Below are 24,454 nucleotides of genomic sequence, written 5' to 3' on the forward strand. Positions count from 1 at the left end.
AATGAATGATGTACATTGACAACAGCTTAGAATTCTAAACATATACTGCTGGGATTTGTCTAGGCATTCTTAGAGGCTGCCATTAAACCTTGGTCTACAGCAAATGTTGGTAACAATTCCTTAATAAGGATAGCAATTGGACCTCGCTAACAAGAGTGAGCGAGTGAGTATGGTTTTACACCGCTTTGAGCAATATTCCAGCAATATCACAGCGGGGTACACCAGAAATTGTCTAGTGTTAAAGACAACCTAAATGCTAGCTAAGAGCTATGATACCTCTCTTTTTTTGTACTGGGATATATAAGAAGTAGATGCCACGGTGCTCAGAAATGGCAGTCATCAACAAAGAGCAGCAGCCATTGTTGTTTTCCATTCAGAGCTGCACGTTTAGGTTCATTTTCAAGAGATATAATCAGACATGCTGAAGAGAATTAAAAAGCCTGCACTCAGATTTTCCACTACAGAAAGAAGTATCACATCAGAGTACATGACCTTAATGCACTTATATCAGATTTTAATGAGATTGCTGGAATCTTGAGACAACAGATTTATGAAATAATTTGTAAGTTAATTAGTTTTATTTTTGAAAGTGACTCACCTGTCGGCCGTGAGAATATGTGAGGGTGCCACACCCTGACAACCTTGTCCACTCCCCCGGTGGCGATGATGTTAGCCCTTGTACAGTAGTTGAAACAGTTGACACCCTTAGGGATAGACACTCCTCGGACTTCTCTGGAGTAGGGAGGTAAAGCAACTGTGTCACTTAACTTATACTTAACTTATATAGAAGTTCCACCGGGAATGATGAAATATGTTTTGTGGCTAACCTATAAAATACTCATAAAATAGATTAAACATCTAAATAGAATATTCAAGAAATTATAGCCATATCCACTGAGGATCAAATTCCACAATCCATGGCTGAGTGAGGGGATGATTGGTCTACATAAATTCCGCAGGGGTCTTGGATTCAAAAAAATAATTTGTTACAGAAAGTGGAAAAAATAATTTGTCCTCATATTTCACCACAAAATGTAAATCATACACTGGCCATGCTTGATGTCCTGAAACACTAGAGTGAGTGAGTATGGTTTTACGCCACTTTTAGTAATATTCCAGCAATATTACGGTGGGGGACACCAGAAATGGGCTTCACACCCTGAAACACTAGAAGCACTGATGGAACAAGTATCTGTCTCATACAAACATGCCAACATCATGTTGGAGGAAAGTCCACATTTGCCACAGCTGTTTTTCATTCAATCTATTTAGAAGGTTCCAGATTTACACAGAAATAAATCTGGCATTGATAATGTACCAAGTAACTTCTTTAGGGATCCGTCATTTATTATGTGGGGTAGGACTGGTGGGTGGTCTCAGGGGACGGTCATAAAAAAATGATACACTTATTTTGGAAGGGTCATGCAAAATTGGACATTTTGCAGCAAAAAAAATGTAAAGTGCTTTTGCAATTGGTCTTTTCAGGGTGGGTTTTGAAAGAGAATGAGGGTAATTATTTTTAGTACATTAGCGCATCAAAAAGACCGCACTAAATGACTAGTCCCTTCATCGAGGAAATATGGTACTTAAACAAGTATAAACTTTGCAGGATCTATTAGTATCACCTGATGTTAAGTTTGACATTTAAAAAATAATTACCACTTGTTTTTTTTATCCGCAGCATTATGTAAGATATGAAAATTTATGCTGTTTAACAAGAAACTATGCTTATCCATCAATCTCAGCAGTTGCACACTAACCTGGAAAACACACAATTTACGTTTTGTGTTAATTTCATTGAATTATGACGTACTGTAGCTTAACGATTGGTAGGCATCCTAAAGGTACATATTTAGCTGATGATAATGCGTGGATATAGCCCCATCATATATGTGATCAAACAAGCATGGTAATCATAACCACCATATTCCACAATCAACTCCCGCATCACTGGTCAAAAGAAGACGGTCCAAGGGAGATAACTCTAACCAAAATAATTTACGTTGATTGAAATCTTCAACCCTGCATTCAAGGGCTGTCTCTCGGATTGCAACGCCGTTTTAAACTTTTAATAGATGGCACTGTTGCACAAAATATCGACTTCTTTTGTTTTATTGTTTTAATGTACATGGATTTAAATTTGAGATCGATAAACAGTATAGTATATTTACAACATAGCAAGCCTTATAAATTCGCTTGGTTTTGGTCAAAATCTCTAACAATAAAACAATAAGGTTGCTGAGATACACCACACGAGAAAGCACTGTTAATAAAAGAATGAATGTTTTCCAAAGAGCAAATAATTAATTCATTGTGGTCCTGAATTCTATGTTTTTGTAAATGACATGTAACCTTCATCGCTGTAGGGGTCCCGGAGAAGAAGATGCTCGACGGACGACGGACAGAGGACATGACATAACTAGCTAAACTTTCAATCAGTTGAGCTAACAATATGGATGGTCTAACACCACAGTCCTATGAAATCATAGTCCTTCACGCAGTATTTCCGGATTAAATGACCTCGGTAGGACATTGTAAGCTAGGAACCCATGTCCTTTAATTAGAGATTAGTTACAAGGTACAATGATGCCTATCGGACCAGGGCCCACTTGCACAAAGCGATCTTAGCGCTAAGATGATCGTAACTCCCATACTTTAACATAGGCTTACATTAGTCGTGGCACTAAGATCGCTTTGTGCGAGTGGGCCCTGATCCGTGAAGATCCGGGTCAGAATATGTCTTCAGCAACCCATGCTTGTCGTAAAAGGCGACTAACGGGATTGGGTGGTCAGACTCGCTTACTTGGTTGATGTATGTCATCGTATCCCAATAGCGTGGATCGATGCTCTTGATGTCAGTCACTGGATTGTCTGGTCCAGACTCGACTATCAGACCACTGTCATATAGCTGTAATATTGCTGATAGGGGCGTTAAACAAACATACAAACAAACCCTACCGGACCAGGAATACTCGTACCCCGGCAGTGCAGGCTAGACTTACTCCGTGTCGTGGTTGTTGAGTCGGTCCAGTTCCTCCAGGAAGAAGGAGTTAGTGCTGCACGGGGAACACGACGCGAAGCACCGGAGGTCGGGGAAATACTTCACCTGCAATGTATCAAGTGTACACATCGTTGATGACACTCCTTAAAGTATTTGACCCGTAAAGATTCTGGGGTAGAATAGGTCTTCAGCAACCCATGCTTGCCGTAAAAGGTGACTATGCTTGTCGTAAAAGGCGACTAACGGGATCGGGTGGTCAGGCTCGCTGACTTGGTTGATGCATGTCATCGATCCCAATTGCGTGGATCAATGCTCATGATATCAAACACTGGATTGTCTGGTCCAGACTCGATTATTTACAGACCGCCGTCATATAGCTGGAATATTGCTGAGTGCGGCGTTAAACAGCAAACCAACCAACAACTTAAAACTATTTCTTCACATATAGTTCGTATTGTGAACTCGGAGCTGAGTATATTGAATTTGAAGAAAATGAAATTAGATATTTACCTGTATGGTTACCACAAACTATTTAATGTACAACTAGTCCCAGCAATGTAATGTTCTGGTGTTCTGCAGCGTGATAACAGTGTAATATACAACTATATCCTCACCAATAACTATTTGTAATGTACAACTTAATCAGCTCTACCTTAGTAACAATGTACTAATTAATTATTCCTTCACCCCAGTAGCTATGTACGATAAAACGTTACCTTTGAGCATTAACTATATAACTATGTTACTAATTAACCCCAAGTGGATCGATGCCATGACTCCCATGACTGGTTCAGACTCGATTATTTACAGACCGCCGTCATATAGCTGGAATATTGCTGAGTGCGGCGTTAAACAACAAACAAACAAAACAAAACAAAATAATTAACCCCCAGCTTTCGTAATAACAATATATAATTTCACCTAAAACATCAGCAATAATCACTACAGGGAGCGCACCGTTCCCCGAGGAATCATCCGGTCTAAATAAAAATGACAATAAGAAATATATTATTCTAAAAGAGTCTACGATATCACCAGCATGTTTTTCTTCTTATGAATCACTATCAAATTTCTGTATTAACGAATCATTCGTACGTATAATACTGTCTAATGACATATAAATATAAAATAGTCTTGAAGGAAATTCCGCACTAACGGTGATTTACTGTATACAGTTGTAATATACAAATTTACATTGTACCTTTAGCACCCAATCGTCATGGAGTTTTCTTCTCTGAATGGGGCTGGAAAACAAACAAAATGTCTATATTATTGTCAGTTCTTTATATATTTTTAGTCTAAACTGTCGGGCAAAAGAAAGTATACACCTATGTTTCATGGTGGCTAAAAGCGAAACAAACAAGGTGATATATTTGGTACCGGTGTCGTAGTTGTGATTTGGACCTTAAGTTTACAGTGTTTCAGTGACTATTTTAGGGCTAGAAACGTTTTTATAATGTTTGTAATACATTTGTATTTCAGCCACTTCAGATTTTCAAGTCTATACTTTCTTTTTCCCGGCAATTATTAAACTCCATGTAGCCATGTCGTAGGTAGCTTTGATCCTACAATAAACAAGGCCAAGAAAAAATAGTTTTGGTGTTGGACTATTTCGTCATGAAATATTTCCAATATTTCCTGCAATATTATGATTCCTGTCATACAGGCTAAGGAAAAGGAAATATTCTCTAAAAGATGATTAAAATGTATATATTTTGGACAAAACGGGCAATTTTGAAAAGACTTGTACTGACTCTTGCTGTTACCAACTTTGGTGATAATATTTCTTGACGCTTCGGTGTCAAAACATACTTGTAAGCGTGTCTGCATGAACGTGTACACAGTTAATGCCGTCATTCGGTTTGAAGGCTTCAGAAAAGTACAAACTGAAATTATGATTTCCTGGGACTTCACCTTTACATTTGAGCGATACAAAAGAGATTTGAGATAACAGATTTGAAAAAGAGAAAATATATATGAACCCATAACATTTGCGAGATGTCCTGTAATTAGTCGATAACCACAATTTGGGTTTGCGTTTTCTGTGTTTGTTATTTGTTATTTTATATTTAAACTGTATGCCTCAAGGTTTCTGAAAGCATTTTCAAATATGTTTTCGTAGGCCATTTTGAATTTACAAAAGAGCTCACTATGTCATCTTGTTGGGGTCAATGACGAGGTTGTTCTGCGCGTTATTCTTCTCCCCCTTAGAGTTCTTCATCGTCATGTCTTTAGCTGAGATGGTTAGAAGGTTGACGTAGCCCTGGTCGTCGCCGAACAGAATTTTGTCCTCATGGGGGGTGGTAGATGTGGGGATATTTGTCATACACTGAGGAGAGTGCTCAATAGGTTTGATTGTAAAGATTTGCTGCAAATAGAAAATGAAAGATTTCGTGAGCATCTTCCACTATTTACCGTACAAATACTGAGTATAAACTTGAAGACATATAGGTTAACTTCACAGGGAGCAAGAATGCAAAATGCATGCACCCTGATTAACACCGCGATAAGCAACAATATACATCACATCGTAGGTTATGTTTACCCAACAACGTAAAATTATGAAATCAGTAATAACCATAGCAGGTGAGGTGAGGTGAAATGGGGTTTAACGTCGCGTCCAAGATTATTGCAGTTATATAGCGACGTCCATGTACGTGTATGTGTTTGTGTGTCTGCTTGTACTAGTCAGGACTGATGCCGATTTATAGTGCTAGCTCACTGAGATACCATGCCGCAGTTTAACATGAATATCCCACTCAGACACAGTATACTGACTCCGAGCCGACCAGTCCTTGTTTTAGCCCCTTAATGCCGAGCGTCAGACAGGGTAACAACAAGTACCATCTTTTAACGTCTTTTGGTATGACCCGGCCTGGGATCGAACCCCGGACTTTCCGCTCACCGGGCGGACGCTCTACCACTAGACCACGGAGGCGCAAGAATATGATAAGCAAACATCTACAGCTACGTACCATCTTCTTTCCATGCCACTTTTTTCTGCTAATGATGCTACTTATTCTAAACTCTTCTTCTACTCACTCACATCCGCAAATCTGAAAATACATCATGTCTGAATCCTAATTAACGTACCTGATTCTTGCCCTTGGCCCTGTTGTCCCACAAGGCAATGCTCCTCTCTGTACAACACGCCACCCTCCGGAGCACGGGGAGGTAGTCACAGCCTGTGGCCCACGCCGGCTCCTGGGAGACAGGGGAAACGCAGACTTGTCATTAAAACCGCAGCAACACCACAGGCGACGTTTCCATGTAGATTCTTACACCGTTCTCACGATGGAATGAGTATATAAATCACGATGGATATATACTTGATATTTAAATCGAAAACGTTAATTGTTGGTTGCAATAAATCACCAGTTGTACTCAAGTCTTCAGCAGATCATCAAGGGCCGTGAAGATCCGGGATAGAATAGGTTTTCAGCAACCCATGCTTGCCGTAAAAGGCGACTATGCTTGTCGTAAGAGGCGACTAACGGGATCGGGTGGTCATGCTCGCTGACTTGGATGATACATGTCATCGATGCCAATTGGATCGATGCTCATGATATCAATCACTGGATTGTCTGGTCCAGACTCGATTATTTACAGACCGCCGTCATAAAGCTGGCATATTGCTGAATGCGACGTTAAACAACAAACAACAGATCACCAAGATACAGTAAAACCTCGCTATTCCGGAGGCCCCTCTTTCTGGACGGTCCTCATGGTGAAGCAGTAATAGAAAGGACACTACCCTAAACCACGATACGTTTTATTGGTATCTCTGTTCAATAAACATATCAAAACATCGATGTTAACACTAAATTCTTTGACTTTTCAGTTGCAATTACATCCCTAGGTATAACCCAAGCCTCTGGGATACCGGGTTAGAATAGGTTCCCAGCAATCCATGCTTGTTGCGAGAGGCGACTGAATGGATGTGGTGGTCATGCTCGGTGACTTGGCGCATGTCATCGAATCCTGTCGTGAGACTTTGCACATAATATCAATCACTGGTTTGTCTGGTACTTACTCTACATTATTTACCGGCTGCCGACGTTGAAGAAAACAAACAAATTGAAGTTTTGAAACATGTATAGTCATACTTACATTGATGTCAATGCAGGCCTGGAGCCGAAGCTGAAATACAAAAGTTGGATTACAGAATTATAGGATTATTGATAATATTAAGTTGAGATATTACATACGAGTAGGTGTACAAATTTGTGAAGATCCGGGGTAGAATAGGTCTTCAGCAACCCATGCTTGCCGTAAAAGGCGACTATGCTTGTTGAAAGAGGTGACTAACGGTATCGGGTGGTCAGGCTCGCTGACTTGGTTGATGCATGTCATCGATCACAATTGAGTGGATCGATGCTCATGATGTCAATCACTGGATTGTCTGGTCCACACTCTATTATTTACAGACCGCCGTCATATAACTGCACTATTGCTGAGTGCGGCGTTAAACAACAAAAAAACAAACAAAACAAACAAATGAGTAATTTTGTCAAGTGGAGTATCTTATCTGGACGAACATTAACGCTCTCGACGGAAGATCCGGTTTGGTGTGCGTGAGTAAGTTTTCTCTGAACAAAAAAACATTTCAGTCAAATACGGAGTGTCACTTTAATTTGCAAAAGAAAACATGAAGTAATGCAGGTCTTGAACGTTTACCACTTTAAAGACAACCCACGAGCCCGATTATGGTGATAATACCAAGATACCGCAGTCCAAAACGGGAGCAATGGGTCATTCAAGGGACACAACTCTGCACAGTGACGAGCGGGCATTGTTTGCTCCACGGTTTAATACACAGAGTTGCGTCCCTTGGCCGCACCAGAAACCTACGATCGTGGGTTCAATTCCCTGTTTCTAGGTTTGTCAGCAACATTCCCGTACTCGCGAGTTTCACCGAAGTGCTAAACGTCTGAGACTCCGTGATATAACTGGAATATTGCTCAAAGCGGCGTTTCAACCCAACTCACTCACAGAATGTGACATGTCCGTGAATTTATTTTGATAGGTTGACTCAAGGAACCTGTGGTGCCACTGGCATTTCCATTTCCAGAATTTGATTAAATGAAAGTAACTGAATACTTTTGCGTCCCTTCCCTCCTTACAGAGTTGCCTCACCTTGTTTGTCCAGATAGAGAGGGCGCCCTTCTGTGACGCCGTGACGTAAGCATCAATGGCCGGGACATATTTCAGACACTGGACAGTGTCGCGCCTCTTCCGGTCACCTGATACAGGAACAGATGAAATACTGCATAACAATCGTGAATGTAGCACACAGATAGTGTAAACAAAGATGTGTCAAAAGTGAGCGAGTGGGTTTGCGAAAGTCGACTCTTTGAGCGGTGTATCGGTCATCTCAGCGTGTCAGCTGTTAGTGATGCTGGTCGGAGAGGTTTATTACTTTGATGTTTGTTTGTTTGTTTGTTTGTTATTTAACTCAGCAATATTCCAGCTATATGACGGCGGTCTGTAAATAATCGAGTCTGGACCAGACAATCCAGTGAATAATATCATGAGCATCGATCCACGCAATTTGGATCGATGACATGCATCAACCAAGTTAGCGAGCCTGACCGCCCAATCCCGTAAGTCGCCTTTCACGGCAAGCATGGATTGTTTAAGAGCTATTCTAACCCGGATCTTCACGGGTCTGTTACTTTAAAGAAAACCACGTGCACGGACGGGAAAGGTGCTGACGAATCAAACATCATTATCAGGGCGAATCTGGTATTTTCAGTGACCGCCGTCATATAACTGGTGTTGCGAAACGTGGCGTTAATAAATATTCACACACTCACTCACTCGATGCTAGTTCAATAAAAATATTGGTTTTAGGTAGCTTGTTGCAATAACCCCACTTTGAAGCCAAGATTACCCCGCCTCCCCAACCTTCTCTAACATAGCCACCTTGCCATGATGGGCAGTTAGGTAGCATGGTCAAGCATTCGCTCGTCATGCCGCAGTCCCAGGTTCGACTCACCAAATGACGAAATCCCACTCAGTTGATTCTTACTCACGATGTATTTGTTGAAATATTACCCCCAGCGAAATTATCACACAGGGTTTGCAATGGTAGCACGTTAGTAGCTTTGAACAATAAAAGGAAGTTGTCCCCATCTGTCAATGACGCAAGCATAAATTGTGAAATAAATATCAATAATCCAATATCATAATACTCCCTCTGTCAACAGCCATGTCAGCTAGTGCTTGCCTGACATCTAGTTGGGGTGTTCCAGGAATAGTTCTGTCTCCAGCAATAAGGTGAAATGACACGGAGCCAGAATGACACATGTCATGATTAAACTAAATCATCTAAAACACTATGATCTCATTTTCCCAAATTTTGTACATTTACAAATTAAGTAATCCTTTATTTGGCATCTGCTACATTAATTTGACAAACAGCCGCCTTTCTACTTTTGGTATCCTCACAACAAAACATAATAATAATAATGATAATAATAATAATAATAATAATAATAATAATAATAATAAGAAGAAGAAGACACAATAATAAGACATATTCCATCCATCCAACTCTGTATAACTTCTGTTACATAAATAAATAAATAAATAGGTTAGCAGACAGATGCCTAAAGTTTCCATCACAACCCAACCCCACACCCCTCCACCCTGACGAAAACACATTAACAGTTCACACCGCACCAATTGTATCTAATTCATAAAACACGGCGCGCTTCCAGCAGATTACATCTTCTTGCCGTCAAGGAGACGTCCGTGCGTGTTCCCCCCGTCTACAGGGGATCTGCATGAGCGTCATTTCCTCGCAGGAAATGTGAATAAGGTTGGTAGGTGCTTGGAAGAGATGGGGAAACAACATTACTCTTAGCACGCGAAGCCCACAATACTAATCACGTTCATTTTCTGCCTGTTCAAACCCCTCTTTGTACCATTCTAACGAGAGTGGACCCAATGGATGGAGCGTGTGCTATTAAAGCTATTTTCAATCCGAGTAATACTCTGAATGTCAAGATGGCCGTGTGGAGTTCCGATCTACTTGTCCGTTACCGTATTCACCGATCTGATTTGACCGGAGGATGGTTTGGGATCTGTTTTTCAGACCATCAAGGTCAAGCGCGTGATCAAGGGAAATGATGTCTTTGAAATCTAACATGGCCGCCGACGTTTTTAACAGAAGCAACTATAGCAAGATTAGTTACGATCTATCGAAATGTACAGGTTTGGAGATATCGTATATTTTAACGAATGTTATTGACATGTGATGCAGATGTGACCCTGTGGAATGAGATCCGTAGCAGATGAGGGACCGCCTCCGTGGTCAAGCAGTAGAGCGTCCGTCCGGAGACCGGAAGGTCAAGGGTTCGACCCTCCGTTGCGTCATACCAAAAGACGTTAAAAGATGGAGCATGTAGCTACCCTGTCGGCGTTCAGCATTAAGGGGCTAAAACAAGAACTGGTCGGCTCGGAGTTAGACTAACATCTAGTCTCTGAAATGAACATATCGTACAGAAAAAACACTGACTCTTCATTTTCCTGATACTGTAGTAATCTAGACTTGCCAAACATTATAGACTTGCATGGGCTGTATTTGATCTATATTTGTATCAGGGTCTGTAAGACAGACTAGGATCCGAGTATACAGTTACACTGCGGGATGGTTTCTCAGTGGGCTAGTGCTATAAAATCGGCATTAGTCCGGACTGGTAACAGCTAGGGTATTTCGGTCGTGCGCTCGAATCATAGGTGCGCCCCGAATAAAAGGTTCACACACCATCATGGTTAACCTCAATGCTATGCAACCCTTCAGACTTTCTTCGAAGTTATGGCCCTTTTTCTTTAAGCGCGTGGTGATCTCTCCGCCGCGTTTTGACGTCGGGGGAATGGATTTGTACATATGTACATTAAATTATGTTTGCATCGAATATGTAAATGACCATACAAATATCATTTATATGTCATAATGTACTTCGGGTATAGAGCAATAGTTTGTTCGCTCATACCTTACTTAAAGCCGTCAAATATTTATTTCGTCAAATATATTTTTTTGCAATTAAAAGTAGCTACATTTCTCAATTTTCTACAATTCTTGCACAACGTTCATAAATGACCTTCGGAAATCAACTCGGCTTATAACAGGAAGCGATCTCGCGAAACCCAATGTGTATGCAACTCGCCCCTGTGTGGACGCCAAATTGCATACTTCAGTTCGTACAACTAATTGCGTACAAGAATGTTGTTCCAACTAGTTGTGCAGGGTGAATAACCCTTCAACAAGAGTTGTGATATTATTCAGTCTGACATATAGTGTGTTCAAAGCGACACCAATCTCATTTAATCCAAATCTGTCAGTGCTTGCGGGTTTCACCAAAGTGTCAAACGTCTAGGACCTGTATCACACTGGGATTTCCTTTCACAGAAAGGCCTGCCTTGATATATAGCTAAAACACTGTTCAAAGCGGCATTCAGACTAACTCATTTTTTCATCCGCTACGTGGAGATTACTAGACACAAAGAAAATAGACTTAATGACATTGTGGATAAATTAAGTGAAATTTTCATCAAGGCAGCTAAAGATACATTTGGAACTTACACCATCAGGGAATCGAACACTGTAAAACATGTTAAATTAATTAAACCATGGTTTGGCAAAGAGTGCAAAATAGCACGAGGGAAGTACCACAAGGCCAGGACATTTTTCAATAAAGATAAAACAACACAAAATAAAATGAGGCTCGTAAACGCAAGCAGAACATATAAAAAGACTCTTGTCAAATATAGTAGACTCCATAGAGATGTGTTGCAAAAGAAGATAGATAATCTGCAACAACATGACACTAAATCTTTCTGGAAATTGTTAAAACGTGGAACAAGAAATGATAAATCACCACCTATTGATGAGCTTTTTGAATATTTTAGGGCACAGAATGAAAATAGTGAGATTGAAACAGATACGAACATTGACTTTAATACAGACTCACATGATACTGTTCTGAATCAGCCAATAACAACACCTGAAATATTGCATGCTATATCACAGCTGAAACACAACAAGGTTAGTGGAATAGACAACATTATAAATGAATATATCACAAGTACACAACATATTATGCTTACAACTTATAAACTTTTGTTTAACAAGATACTTGACAGTGGACATTTCCCAACAACATGGCTAAAAGGAATCATAAAACCAATTTACAAAAACAAAGAAGACATTAATAATCCAGAAAATTACCGGCCCATTACATTAGTCAGTTGTCTGAGTAAACTATTCACCTCGGTTCTAAATAACAGAGTTACCACATTTTTTGACTCAATAGATGCTATATCAGAAGTGCAAGCAGGATTTAGGAAGGGATACTCGACAATGGATCACATATTTACTCTCTATAGCCTATTAGACATCCTGAAGAATCGAAAACAAAAATTATTCTGTTGTTTTATTGACTTTGAAAAAGCATTTGACAATATTTGGAGAATTGGACTTTGGGGTAAACTTATTAAAGAAAGTATACACGGCAAATGTCTACACGTTATCTTAAATATGTATAAAGGAATTAAATCATGTGTGACTAACAAAGATGAAACACGTCCAATGTTCTCATGTACTAAAGGTGTCAGACAGGGAGAGAACTTATCACCTCTTCTTTTCTCCATCTTCCTAAATGACCTTGAACATTTTCTTATATCTCAAGACTGTGCAGGTATAACTGTTAATAATGACTGCCAATTAAGAATCAATTATAACTACATCAATAGTTCTTTTTGCATTATTATACGCCGATGACCCAGTACTAATAGCAAACTGTAAGGAAGACCTACAGAAACTACTAGATGGATTCACACAATACTGTAAACACTGGAAATTGAAAATTAACGTAAAAAAGTCCCAAGTAATAATTTTTGGAAACACTACGAAACCAAATTCTCTCTGTGCAATAAACATTTAGAAAACGTTAAATCATACCAACACTTAGGTATTATATTTAATAAAAACTGTACATTTAATGTAAACAAGAAAGAACTGTGTGAGATGGCAGCAAAGGCAGTCCATTTTATCTTAACAAAATCTAGATATTATAACTTATCTATAAGTTGTCAGTTAAAACTATTTGATGCTATTGTTCTACCAATTTTAGTATATGGATGTGAAGTATGGGGTTTTGAAAATTTATCAATGATTGAAAATGTACATTTATCTTTTTTAAGAAAACTAATTCCTGTAAAGAAAAGAACACCTTTATATATGATATACGGCGAAACAGGCCGAAAACCTCTGTATATCACTGTCATGACAAGAATTATCACTTTTTGGGGAAGATTGCTATCTGGAAAAGCCACCAAACTTTCATTAATTGTGTATAAAAAGTTGTATTATAACTACACTGTAAATAACCAACACCAAAATTGGCTACAGTTTGTTAAACATGTTCTTGTTATGACAGGTAATAACAATGTTTGGATAAATCAATCATTTTCATCAGTTGATTGGCTTACATGTGTGATTAGAACTTGTTTGGAAGATCAGTTTATACAACGGTGGAATTCTGATGTCACAAATTCAAGTAAAGGAAAATTTTATAAAGTCATTAAAGATAATATCTCACTGGAAACATATCTGTGCAATTTACCAAAACGAGTGTACATACCACTACTACTTTTCAGAACTTCTTGCCATTATTTACCGATTGAATGTGGAAGATGGAATCACACCCCTTTATTAGATAGAAAGTGTACTGTTTGTAAAAGCCAAGACATTGCGGATGAATATCATTATATTTTTAAATGTGAATATTTTAAAGAAGTAAGACAATTATACATACCAAAGACTCTTATTGTACATCCATCTATGTTTAAACTTCAACAGATGTTTCATTGTAAAAATAATATCTTCTTGAAGAAATTATCAAAATATTGTAAACTAGTAATGGCTACATTTAAATAACTATTAAAGCTGCCATCACTATTACACGTCGCATCTCCTGTTAAACCTCAACATGCTACTTTTTGTAGCCTTGGGCGTAACAAAGTTCTGTTCTGTTCTGTCCGTATGTCTGGCTTGTAAAAGTTATATCTACTCTCAGATCATCGTACTTTCGATTACAGATCACTTGTTATTTCATTATTTGTACATTTTTTATCCACCGATTATTCATTATTGGCCTGTTGTTGGAAACAAATCAATACTTCCTGAGGTGAGTGAAATGTTTGACGTCTGCCAATCTCTAATATCGCCCGGTCGGTGATATTCATGTCAACCACCCTTCTCAATGATTCAACACACTCGCCGTGAACACTACCCTTTAAAAAGAGCCCTCTAAAATAGCCTAGACTATCACAACAAAGGTCACCATGATGACAGATTACATGTTTTTCACATGTATGTGCCCAGTGTGTGCCCAGTGCGACGACATCATTGGGAAGACTTTGTCAGGGGTACCACGCGCCACCTAACGCGCGGATTAAGGATAATCCAGGTGTATGAGCCATACAGTAGCCCCCAATGTCGGTGATTGACTCTGACCAACATGCCACCGACACTACAACACAATGGTTGCTAAAGGGCATAGTCCGTGGCCTTGTCTCCAATAGGGTATCAAACAAGGTGTTGTGCTTTGTCGTGCTCTATATAAAAGGTCTTGTCAAACGTGCCTAAGTTGGTAGATTGCGTATCGATGCATCCGAAAAAGGCTTCTCAATGTCGTTCTTCAAACCCAAAGAATGATATCGTACTCGATAAACGTCGTAAAATGGTTAGAAACAATATGAATTTGTATTTTGACATTGATGGAGACGCAGTTGGTGCATAAATTACAGTTTGATTTCACAGGACATTTTTATGCGACAACGAAATAAGATTTAGCAGAGGACGAATACTGAAAATAACATGAAGGATCCTGAGACCGGACAATGAGTTCGCCACAACCCGCAATTCGACATGTCACAGTTGGACACAATTTATCGGTGTTTTACAGTATCTGAATATTGTCCGGTAAAAGGGTAGGATAAAAGTTAAATGGATTTGGTTAACTCCTGCTCTTATAGAAATTTATTCAAAGCATTTTAGTTTTTAATGACCACTGCTGCTATGGGAGCCTGTGTGTTTTAAATAAATCAAAATGATTCAATTTAAAATAAAGCAAGCACAATTTTATGTACCCAATTTCAAAACATCGGTGATATATATTTATGAGCAGCAAGTTGTCAAAAAGGCGCGTAAGATACTAAATGACAGTCGTCACATACTTCATTCCGAATATCAGATTTTACGTTCTGGTCGCCGACTGGGAACACCGATGCTGAAAATAAACAGGGCCGGAAACCATTAATTCCAGCCATTATTGGTCTTTTAAATGACTTTCTGTTTAATACTTCTTAACAGTTCGCTGTATGCAAATCCTATCCTGTCAGTGTCCCTTTTATTAAAGTTTACTGTTGCTGTGATGTAGATATAGTATCCAATTAATATGACATGCCATTTCATAACTGAACCATTTCTAACCTCCCTCACTCACTCACTAAAAGGCTGTGGTATGGTGCTGTCAGTCCAAAGACTCCAATTATACATGTACAATATTTATTTACAAACGGAAACACACAAAGGTTATAATCAGGTCACGTCTCTCTTAAAACAATCGGTGTTTACGACGTGTCTTTACTCACTGAAGTCTTTGGAAACGGCGTATAAATACAATGCTGGAGTGAACCGCCCCATTTATCAACGTGTCAAATGATTTGTAGACATTTTTGTTTACAGGACACGAGTTTATCAGATTGTGTTATCGCATTGATATAACAATTATATCGATTTTTTTATAAATAGCACAACTATTGCAGTCACGTGACAAACACGGCTTCCATGACCTACCATGGTCAGAGTAAACGAACGCTCGGTTCGGCTTAGTCCAATAGAACCTCGGTCAGCATTGGCGGGAGTCCATATTGGAACTGGTTTCAATTCGTGCACGTGACTATCACATTACAGGGCATAACTTGGCTTCTGTCGTGGATCTTATATAACTAATCTAAAAAATGTATAGTTAATTCCTTTGAAGCAGAGTATAACCTGTCTTCCAAACCGGTTGTTATACGAACTATATACGACGGAATCTGGCGTCACACGGCTTACAGTGAATGTATACACTATCCCTACGCCCTTGCTGCCCGAGATAGCGGAATAAACCGAATAGACCCGAGTGAGTATGTCGGGGGTGGGGGTGCTTGGCAGACATTGGGATGTCACCTCTGAGAACAAGAGATAGTCTCATCCTATTGCTTGGCCCTTTGAGTGAGTGAGTGAGTATGGTTTTACGCCGCTTTTAGCAATATTCCAGCAATATCACGACGGGGGACACCAGAAATGGGCTTCACACATTGTACCCATGTCGGGAATTGAACCCGGGTCTTCGGCGTGACGAGTGAATGGCCCTATGAATTTCCTAATGTAACTCCGAGATCACTAGATATTGTTAACTTAAGTGAAGGTCTTATTTCACTGGAGAATCTTGTGATTGTCAAAGATCATGACTTGAATTAAAAAATAGCAGTGAAGCCGTTTCATGTGTTTCATAATTAGATATATGCATACAAATTGTGACATAAAGTATCTTTGAACAAACATGACAGTAATATTATAGCTGTTGGTCGCATTAGGGTGAGTGAGTGAGTGAGTGAGTGAGTGAGTTGGGTTTTACGCCGCTTTTAACAGTATTCCAGTTATATCACGGCGTGTCAGCTTAATGTGGGAGGACAGCCCGAAGTGATGCAGGTCTCAGATAATCGGGGCGAACCGGGAATCGAACCCACAATCATAGGTTTCTGGCGTGCCCAAGGGACGCAACTCTGCTTAGCAAATCGCTGCACCTTAGACGACTGGGCCACCATTGCCCCCTGGGGGCATTAGGGGGTGACGCTATTTGTGTGATACCACGGAACACGTGCATGGTGCTGACAAATCATGGATCGTTATCCGGAAGAATCTGGATCAGGAACCAACGATCAGCGGATTATTATTCAGTCACTGAAAGAGCTTATCTTGAGAGGACTTGTGTCAAAATACTAAGTCTAAACAATATCCAGCATGCAGACCATTTGACTAACAATTTGGACTACTGCAACGATGACAATAACAACAAGATATATAAATAAATACATTTATAATAATGATGAGTACGACAAGCATAGTCGCATTTTGCAGCAAGAAAGCCTGTGAGACAAAGCACAAGTAGGGACGCAACATACACACGTGAAACAACCCTAAATGTGACAACTCCTAGTGACAACGTTGTCGATGCCTGATTATAACGTTATGTCAGTATTCATGATCAGAGTTGCGAATAAACAAATCACTGTATCGAACAATCTTATTAAAAAAACACTCTTTTTACTCCGACCCGGTACTTCCCACATGTCTATGCTGGTTCGTAAACAACATTGCGACTGCCATGCAGATTTCGGCCGACTGCAGGATTTGCAGAGCACGTGTACCGTCAAACGGGCGTCGACAGATATTTTCCAAATCTTTTCATGTTTAAATCAAGGTGCTCAAGTGGTTTGAAGTACTTCACGAGGTACGACCCATTTTTTAGCAATAAAAGTATTGATTATGGATCATATCGTCTTGACTCGGTGTTGCTATTTTGTTTGAAGCAAATGCAAATGATATGAGAGGTGGAATCTGATTGGTCAATAAGAGGGACATAGAAGTGACTCATACTAGTCATTGGTGGCGCTACGATCGAGCCTAGAAATTCCAGCCTAGTTCGGCAAGGGTGGAAACTGGACTTTTACGGACAGTTAACTCCCTTGCCTCGGGAAGATGTCGTATCCCGACAGCGTGGCTCGTTGCTCATATTATCAATCAATGGTTTGTCTTGTCAACACTGTTATTATTTACAGGCCATCGTCAAATAGCTGGAGTACTGCTGTGTGCGGCTTTAAACAACCAACAAGCTAACAAGTCACTATGTGTTTCGTGTTTCACTATGTGTTATCGCGTCAGTATATATGTACCATATTTTAATTTGCATGTGAATATATTTTCATGTTCTTTTCTTTCATTTCACTGTATTAGAAACAGCGTCAATCTGTTAAGGTCGTAACACAAACGGACCATAACTCAAGTTATGCTGACGTAATAAAATCATAACATTAATCCAGTTAGTAAACTTTTTTTCTGATAATGGCTCCCGTCATTGTGAATAGGTCAACCACGCCAAGCCACAGGGATCACGTTCATACACACACAACAGCATAGGCAGCAGATTTCTTACATCAATGTGAACCCCTCGCCCGTGTAAACAGCACAAGCCCTCACATAATAATGAAGGAGTGTTCTGTCGCCTGTGAGATACTCGACTACAATATTAGCCACTTGAGTAAAATATATGGACGGCGCTTATATGCTTCCTGACGGTGGTGTGGTGGCCTGAGTCAAGCCAATGGGTATTCGGCACCGTTCAGGGTAGAGCGTTAGGACATAAATCACGGGTGGAGATCTGGCTGATACACGGCACCAGGGGAATTGATACCTTGGTAAATAACGGTAATGGTGAATACTTGGGGCTTTAATACAAGTACTTTGAAGTGTGTCTACAATAAAACAAGGTAATTTGATGGCAGTAAATTGTGTTCCCTACAGTTGCATTGTGACGATCAACCTTGACATCAACTAATCGTAAAAAAGGTAAACGTTTTCTTACTATTTGGATGACGGATTACCTAATCTGGAATTTCAAGAATTAATAATATTATAAATTTTTGTTTTAAATTTTTGCCTTAGGGTCTGTAAACTATACTAAAAAGATAAGGACAACACATTCTTTCATATTACTATAGTTAATATTACTATATTTAATCTGTCGTATTTACCCTTGAAGATCCGGGGAAGAATGGCCTCCAGCAATCCATGTTTGCCATAAAAGGCGACTATGCTTGCCGTAAGAGGCGACTAAGAAGACTAACCGCCATCATATAGCTGGAATAATGCTGAGTCCGGCGTTAAACAACAACAAACAAACAAACAAACAAACAAATAATCTGTCATATGAAATACTCATGTTATCTTTGAATTGTTTTGAGTAGTATATTTTCAGAAAGTAGCAAAACACATCCAACTTGGTAATATGAAGGGAGTACATTTTTAATTATCATTTCAAGCAGCACCTTAAACTTTTTATATAGTTTTGGATTATCTTTAACCTTCACTACCATACCTTTAAGAGACCTGTATTTATTAAACATGACCAGCAAATTGATTAATATTATTCATCTAGAAAAGGGGCTTACATTTATGAAGCTACCAGTTTGGAGTTTTATACTGCAAACCTTGGGGCAGTTGGTTAGCCTAGTGGTTAAAGAGTTCGATCGTTATGCCAAAGGCCCGGTTCGATTCCCAACACGGACATTGTGTCAAGTCCATTTTTGGTTAAACCTTCAAACCTTCAAAAACTTCAAACCTGACTATATTTTTCCAGTATCCAGTCGACTGTCGGTTATATATATGACTGATGGAAGCAGTCATAAAAATAGTTGCTTCTTCAAAAAACGTGTTCTTTACAGAGGCAAATCATCCAGCGGTATGCCTCATCAATAAAACAAAGGTTTGAATTCATATACAGTACATAATTATCACAATGCAATAACCGCATACTCCCACTCACAACGTGTTTCATTACTCAATGTATCTTGAAACAACCCGTGAAGATCCGTGTTAGAATAGGTCTTCAGCAGCCCATGCTTGTCGCAAGAGGCGACTAACGGGATTGGGTGATCAGGGTCGCTGACTTGGTTGATGCATGTCGTCGTATACAAAATATGTTGATCGATGGTCTAGATGTCAATCACTGGATTGTCTCGTCTGGACACGATTATTTACTGACCGTGTCATACAGCTGGAAAATTGCTGAGTGCGGCGTTGAACAACAAAGAAAGAAAGAAGTATCTTGAAACAAATATATAGTGATTTGAACCTGGGGACATAGGATGGTCCAGTGGCTTGAAGCGCCGCTATTCACTGTGCAGAGTTATAGCCCTTAGTCGTGCCTAGATCCGCTGATGGTAGGTTCGAATCCAAGGTTTGCCCTGAATGTGATAATTGATATGACAGCAGCATACCGTGCTTGTGGGTTTCAACAAAGTAGATAACACACACGAGCTGTATCACGTTTGTCTGCAAACCAATGCTAATTTGATCCGTATGGGCCAGTCGAAATGAAATTTCTTTATTTCGTTTTTTTCAACATAAATTAAAAAACTTTGAGGCAATATTGACGCTTCTGAAATTCTCAAATGAATTATTTTAAAGAAAAACACGCTCTCATTCAAATAGTTCCTCTCCTCTCAATCACTCTGTTGGGCTTGGACAGACTTCTTTATGTCCTGCTAAATAGCCTGGCCCAGCATGACAAATAACTTTGGCGTCAAAGTTCAGCCATGCTAACATTCGCAGCTCTTGATGAAGGAGCTGCTGCTCTGACAATTTGTTGGCTAACAGAATTAAACATACACAATTAAAATGTCAAAGGTCTTCAGCGCTGTTATAATCAGAAAATAAGACATCCGGTAATTCACACGATTGCTTCTAGACGGAGCCAGAGCCCTCGTAATGTCAGCCCCCTGGCACCCCAGACGACGCGAGCAATTGTAGGGGCGTCCCAAGGGGGGACAACTCCGCTAAGCTGCTAGACAAATGTAAGTGCACGTGCAGACACGCGCAAAACCTATTTGTCAAGCCAAGCCAGATGTCTCGGACAAGAAAGTGTCGAAGGAAATACCCATGGGCCGGAACTAATCGCCATCTCGTATTGGACATCACGCCGAGTGGGGTAATAGCTTTGGCACAGGGAACTGTAATAGCTGCTTAATGCGCAGACTCGAGAAAATGGCGACCAGGCCTCCTAACTCGGCCCTGAAGGGAGCATTCATTGTTCATTTATGTCACAGCAAGGGTCGGCGAGGGCGCTTGCAATATTAAAGGCACCATTATAAATCCATTTAGAATTATTGATATTTCATGCTTGAGTGGCTCCAAATCAAGCTATAGATGGCAGTTTGAGGAAGACTTAATCCACTTTCTACCAGACTTGATTTGTTAGGCAATCGGGGCTGATTGTTTCAGTTATCATATTCATAATGCGAGGTAATTGAGTGATGTCTTGGGACAGGGGCGTCGCACACACAACTGCGCCTCACAGAACACAATGTGTTTTGCCACTCTGACTGGGCGCTTGCGTCACGCCACTCAATGCAAGGTCCCCTGGCTCCGTCGGAACGTCTAACGTTGATGTTAAGGCATTATGCAGTTCATTCAGTCGAACATGGACCTCATGGGGCCCACTGGGATAATTTCAGAAATAATTAATCATACTCCAGTTAAAAATGTTTAAGTGCTGTTAGTTTTCCCTTGTGCATAAAGCACAGGACCGTGTTCCTATCGGGACTCTAATTAGGGATAACGCGGTACTAACGAGGATGTTATTTTATAACGCAGTTAAGTACTTTCTATATATATAACAGTTGACACTTTGAGATAGTCATCGAGTTATTCCAAAAGGCTGGAAGACCTCAATAACACGTGGCCCTAAATACGTCACAATGGGATTCCGTTTATGTACACCCAGTACAACATCTTGATTGAACATATCTCGCAAAATAAACAATACACCCATAAAGGTAATCTTGCGAGTTGAGATTTCTATAAAAAAACATCGATCTAAAAAAGCAATCTATCAAATCAGTTTTTAACTGCATAATTCTATCGATGTAAAGGTATGTAGTATATGTAGCGATCTATAGAAAGAAGTTTGTTCCATGTTATAACTATCCGTGAATGGATTCGAATTTAACTACCCTACATGCCGACCGTTGTATCAATCTTTCACTTTTAAACAGTATTTCAGTTATAACATAGGGTGTCAGCTTGATGTGGGAGAAGCACCCAAAGTGATACAGGTCCTGGGCATTTGCCCCTGATGAAATCCACGATGATTGGTATGGTGCTGACAAACCAAGATACAATATCAAGACGAATCTAGAGTTAAACCAAACGATCACCGGATTCTGCATTACTAAGGGAAGCAACTCTGACACTGGATTGTGTCTACTTTGAGGACTGCGATACCCGTGACCCCTGTCCTTTCTAGTAGCTTTCGACTCCATCCCTTGTCTAGTGATCAGAGAGTTTACCCGGGGAGCGTAAGGTCGGTGGTATGTTCCCCGGTCGCGTCATACCAAAAGACGTTAAAAGAAAGGATGGTACCTATTGTTACCCTGCCCGGCGCTCGACTTTAGGGGATAAAACTGGCATAGGTCAAGAATGAATGGTGTAAGTCTATTGTCTTTACCAAGCAGGGTTGGTGAGGTAGCCTAGTGGTCGAATCGTCACATGAGTACAATGTGTGAAGCCAATTTCTGGTGTCCCCCGCCGTGATATTGCTTGAATATTGCTAAAAGCGGCATAAAATCATACTCACTCTCTCACATTACCGAGCCACAAATGATCCTTTATTCCAAGTTTGGAGTAGAATATTCTGTACGCCACCCACAGTAATGTTAGGGACTAAAAATAAGAATGGTACTCTACACAGCCATTTCAATGGTCAACGTAAAAGATCAACATTTGATCTAATGACCAAATTGATCCCAACAGTGGAGCAGTGTCATGTCGCTTCAACTGACCGACAATAATAGAAAAAGCACCTCGTGAAAATTAAGAAAGAAACACTCAATCTTAAACGACTCATTTAGAGTGGAAAAAATGGGTTAAATATGCCCGTACCTGCAGCCTCTCCTATCCGCCTCCTCTTTGACACCATGAAGACGCTGACCTCCTCCCCAACCGTCATCTCCTCCTCCTCCGCCGCAGACTGGAAGTACCCGAACAACTGGGGGACAAACGCAACGTTTAGAGTTAAGAATTATACTCGGAGCAGCACCTCGATTTCTGAATCTCGTAAACGAGATTCTCTATCCACGAGATCACGGAGGCGATCACAAAACGAAGAACACATTGTAACAGAAATCTCGGAAAGAGACAACCACTAAAGGAACCTGGGCTCCGTTTTACGAACGGTACGTTTGTCGCAATTCCCATACTTTAACGTAGACTTACGACGATCGCAGTGCTACGACTGCTTCGGGGATGCCCAGTTCCTCAGACATATTCAGTTCTCTACCACAGTTAAACGTGTTCCGAGCTGTTGTTTTGCGCCAGTGGTGAAAGAGAAGAACCTGTGTATATGGATTGCCTAATTTACGAACTGAATGTGCATGTTCATTTACGCTTTAGTCTGGACAATCAGGTGATTAATACAATGAGCAATGAACCAAGTCACCGAACTGACCACCGATCCGTTTTATCGACTCCGACGACCAGCATAAATAGGGAGCTATTATAACCAGGATACACATTGGGAAAAGGAGGGTCATGGCATGTCATTTAGTTTTATATTGGCAACGTATCTGGTTTATTTATATAAGCTCATACATAGCAGTTATGTAAAGGAATTTTAATACAATCAAAAGAAATTTTGAAGAAATCACATGGGTGGTTGACCTAGTGGTTAAAACGTACTAGAAAGACCCTGGTTCGATTCCCCACATGGATACAAGGTGTGAAAACCATTTCTGGCGTTCCCTATCGTGATGTCGCTGGAATATTGCTAAAAGCGGCGTGAAACCACACTCCCTCAATGTACGTGCATTACGATGCCCGATACACATATCGTATCGTGAAGACACACATCGTATCGTGAAGACACACATCGTATCGTGAAGACACACATCGTATCGTGAAGACATACATTGTATCGTGAAGACACACATTGTATCGTGAATACACACATCGTATCGTGAAGATACACATTGTATCTTGAAGACACACATTGTATCGTGAAGACACACATTGTATAGGGAAGACACACATCGTATCGTGAAGACACACATCGTATCGTGAAGACACACATCGTATCGTGAAGACACACATTGTATCGTGAAGACACACATCGTATCGTGAAGACACACATCGTATCGTGAAGACACATATTGTATCGTGAAGACACATCGTATCGTGAAGACACACATCGTATCGTGAAGACACACATTGTATCGTGAAGACACACATTGTATCGTGAAGACACACATCGTATCATGAAGACACACATTGTATCGTGAAGACACGCATTGTATCGTGAAGACACACATTGTATCGTGAAGACACAAATCGTATCGTGAAGACACACATCGTATCGTGAAGACACATTGTATCGCAACCGTAATGTATGTAAACGCGCGACAAAAAGCATAAATATGTACAGCTAAATGTTCCAACGAAATGCACACGGGTTTTGAAACCGTTGTTTACTCAATTACTCAATGTACTCAAGTTTACTAAATACGAGTACATGTGTGTTTGAGGATTTCTCTCTCGTGATATTCTTAACTAAGCTTAACTCT

The 24,454-nt window shown here is 40.1% G+C and overlaps 1 protein-coding gene across 1 annotated transcript in view; it reads right to left on the reverse strand.

The window, feature by feature from the left end:
- Positions 1 to 24,454, reverse strand: part of LOC139443124 (WD repeat-containing protein 64-like) — a 71,010-nt gene that overhangs the window by 37,767 nt on the left and 8,789 nt on the right. The window contains exons 3-10 of the mRNA XM_071224072.1: positions 22,779 to 22,884; positions 8,138 to 8,244; positions 7,112 to 7,141; positions 6,095 to 6,205; positions 5,152 to 5,369; positions 4,203 to 4,245; positions 3,003 to 3,106; positions 599 to 732 (exon numbers count right to left, since the gene is read on the reverse strand). Of these exons, the coding sequence (XP_071080173.1) occupies positions 599 to 732; positions 3,003 to 3,106; positions 4,203 to 4,245; positions 5,152 to 5,369; positions 6,095 to 6,205; positions 7,112 to 7,141; positions 8,138 to 8,244; positions 22,779 to 22,884 (853 nt within the window). The remainder of the gene's footprint in view (positions 1 to 598; positions 733 to 3,002; positions 3,107 to 4,202; positions 4,246 to 5,151; positions 5,370 to 6,094; positions 6,206 to 7,111; positions 7,142 to 8,137; positions 8,245 to 22,778; positions 22,885 to 24,454) is intronic.

This window comes from Haliotis cracherodii, unplaced genomic scaffold (assembly GCF_022045235.1).
Source record: "Haliotis cracherodii isolate W230 unplaced genomic scaffold, xgHalCrac1.p SCAF_5, whole genome shotgun sequence".
Lineage (NCBI taxonomy): Eukaryota > Metazoa > Mollusca > Gastropoda > Lepetellida > Haliotidae > Haliotis > Haliotis cracherodii.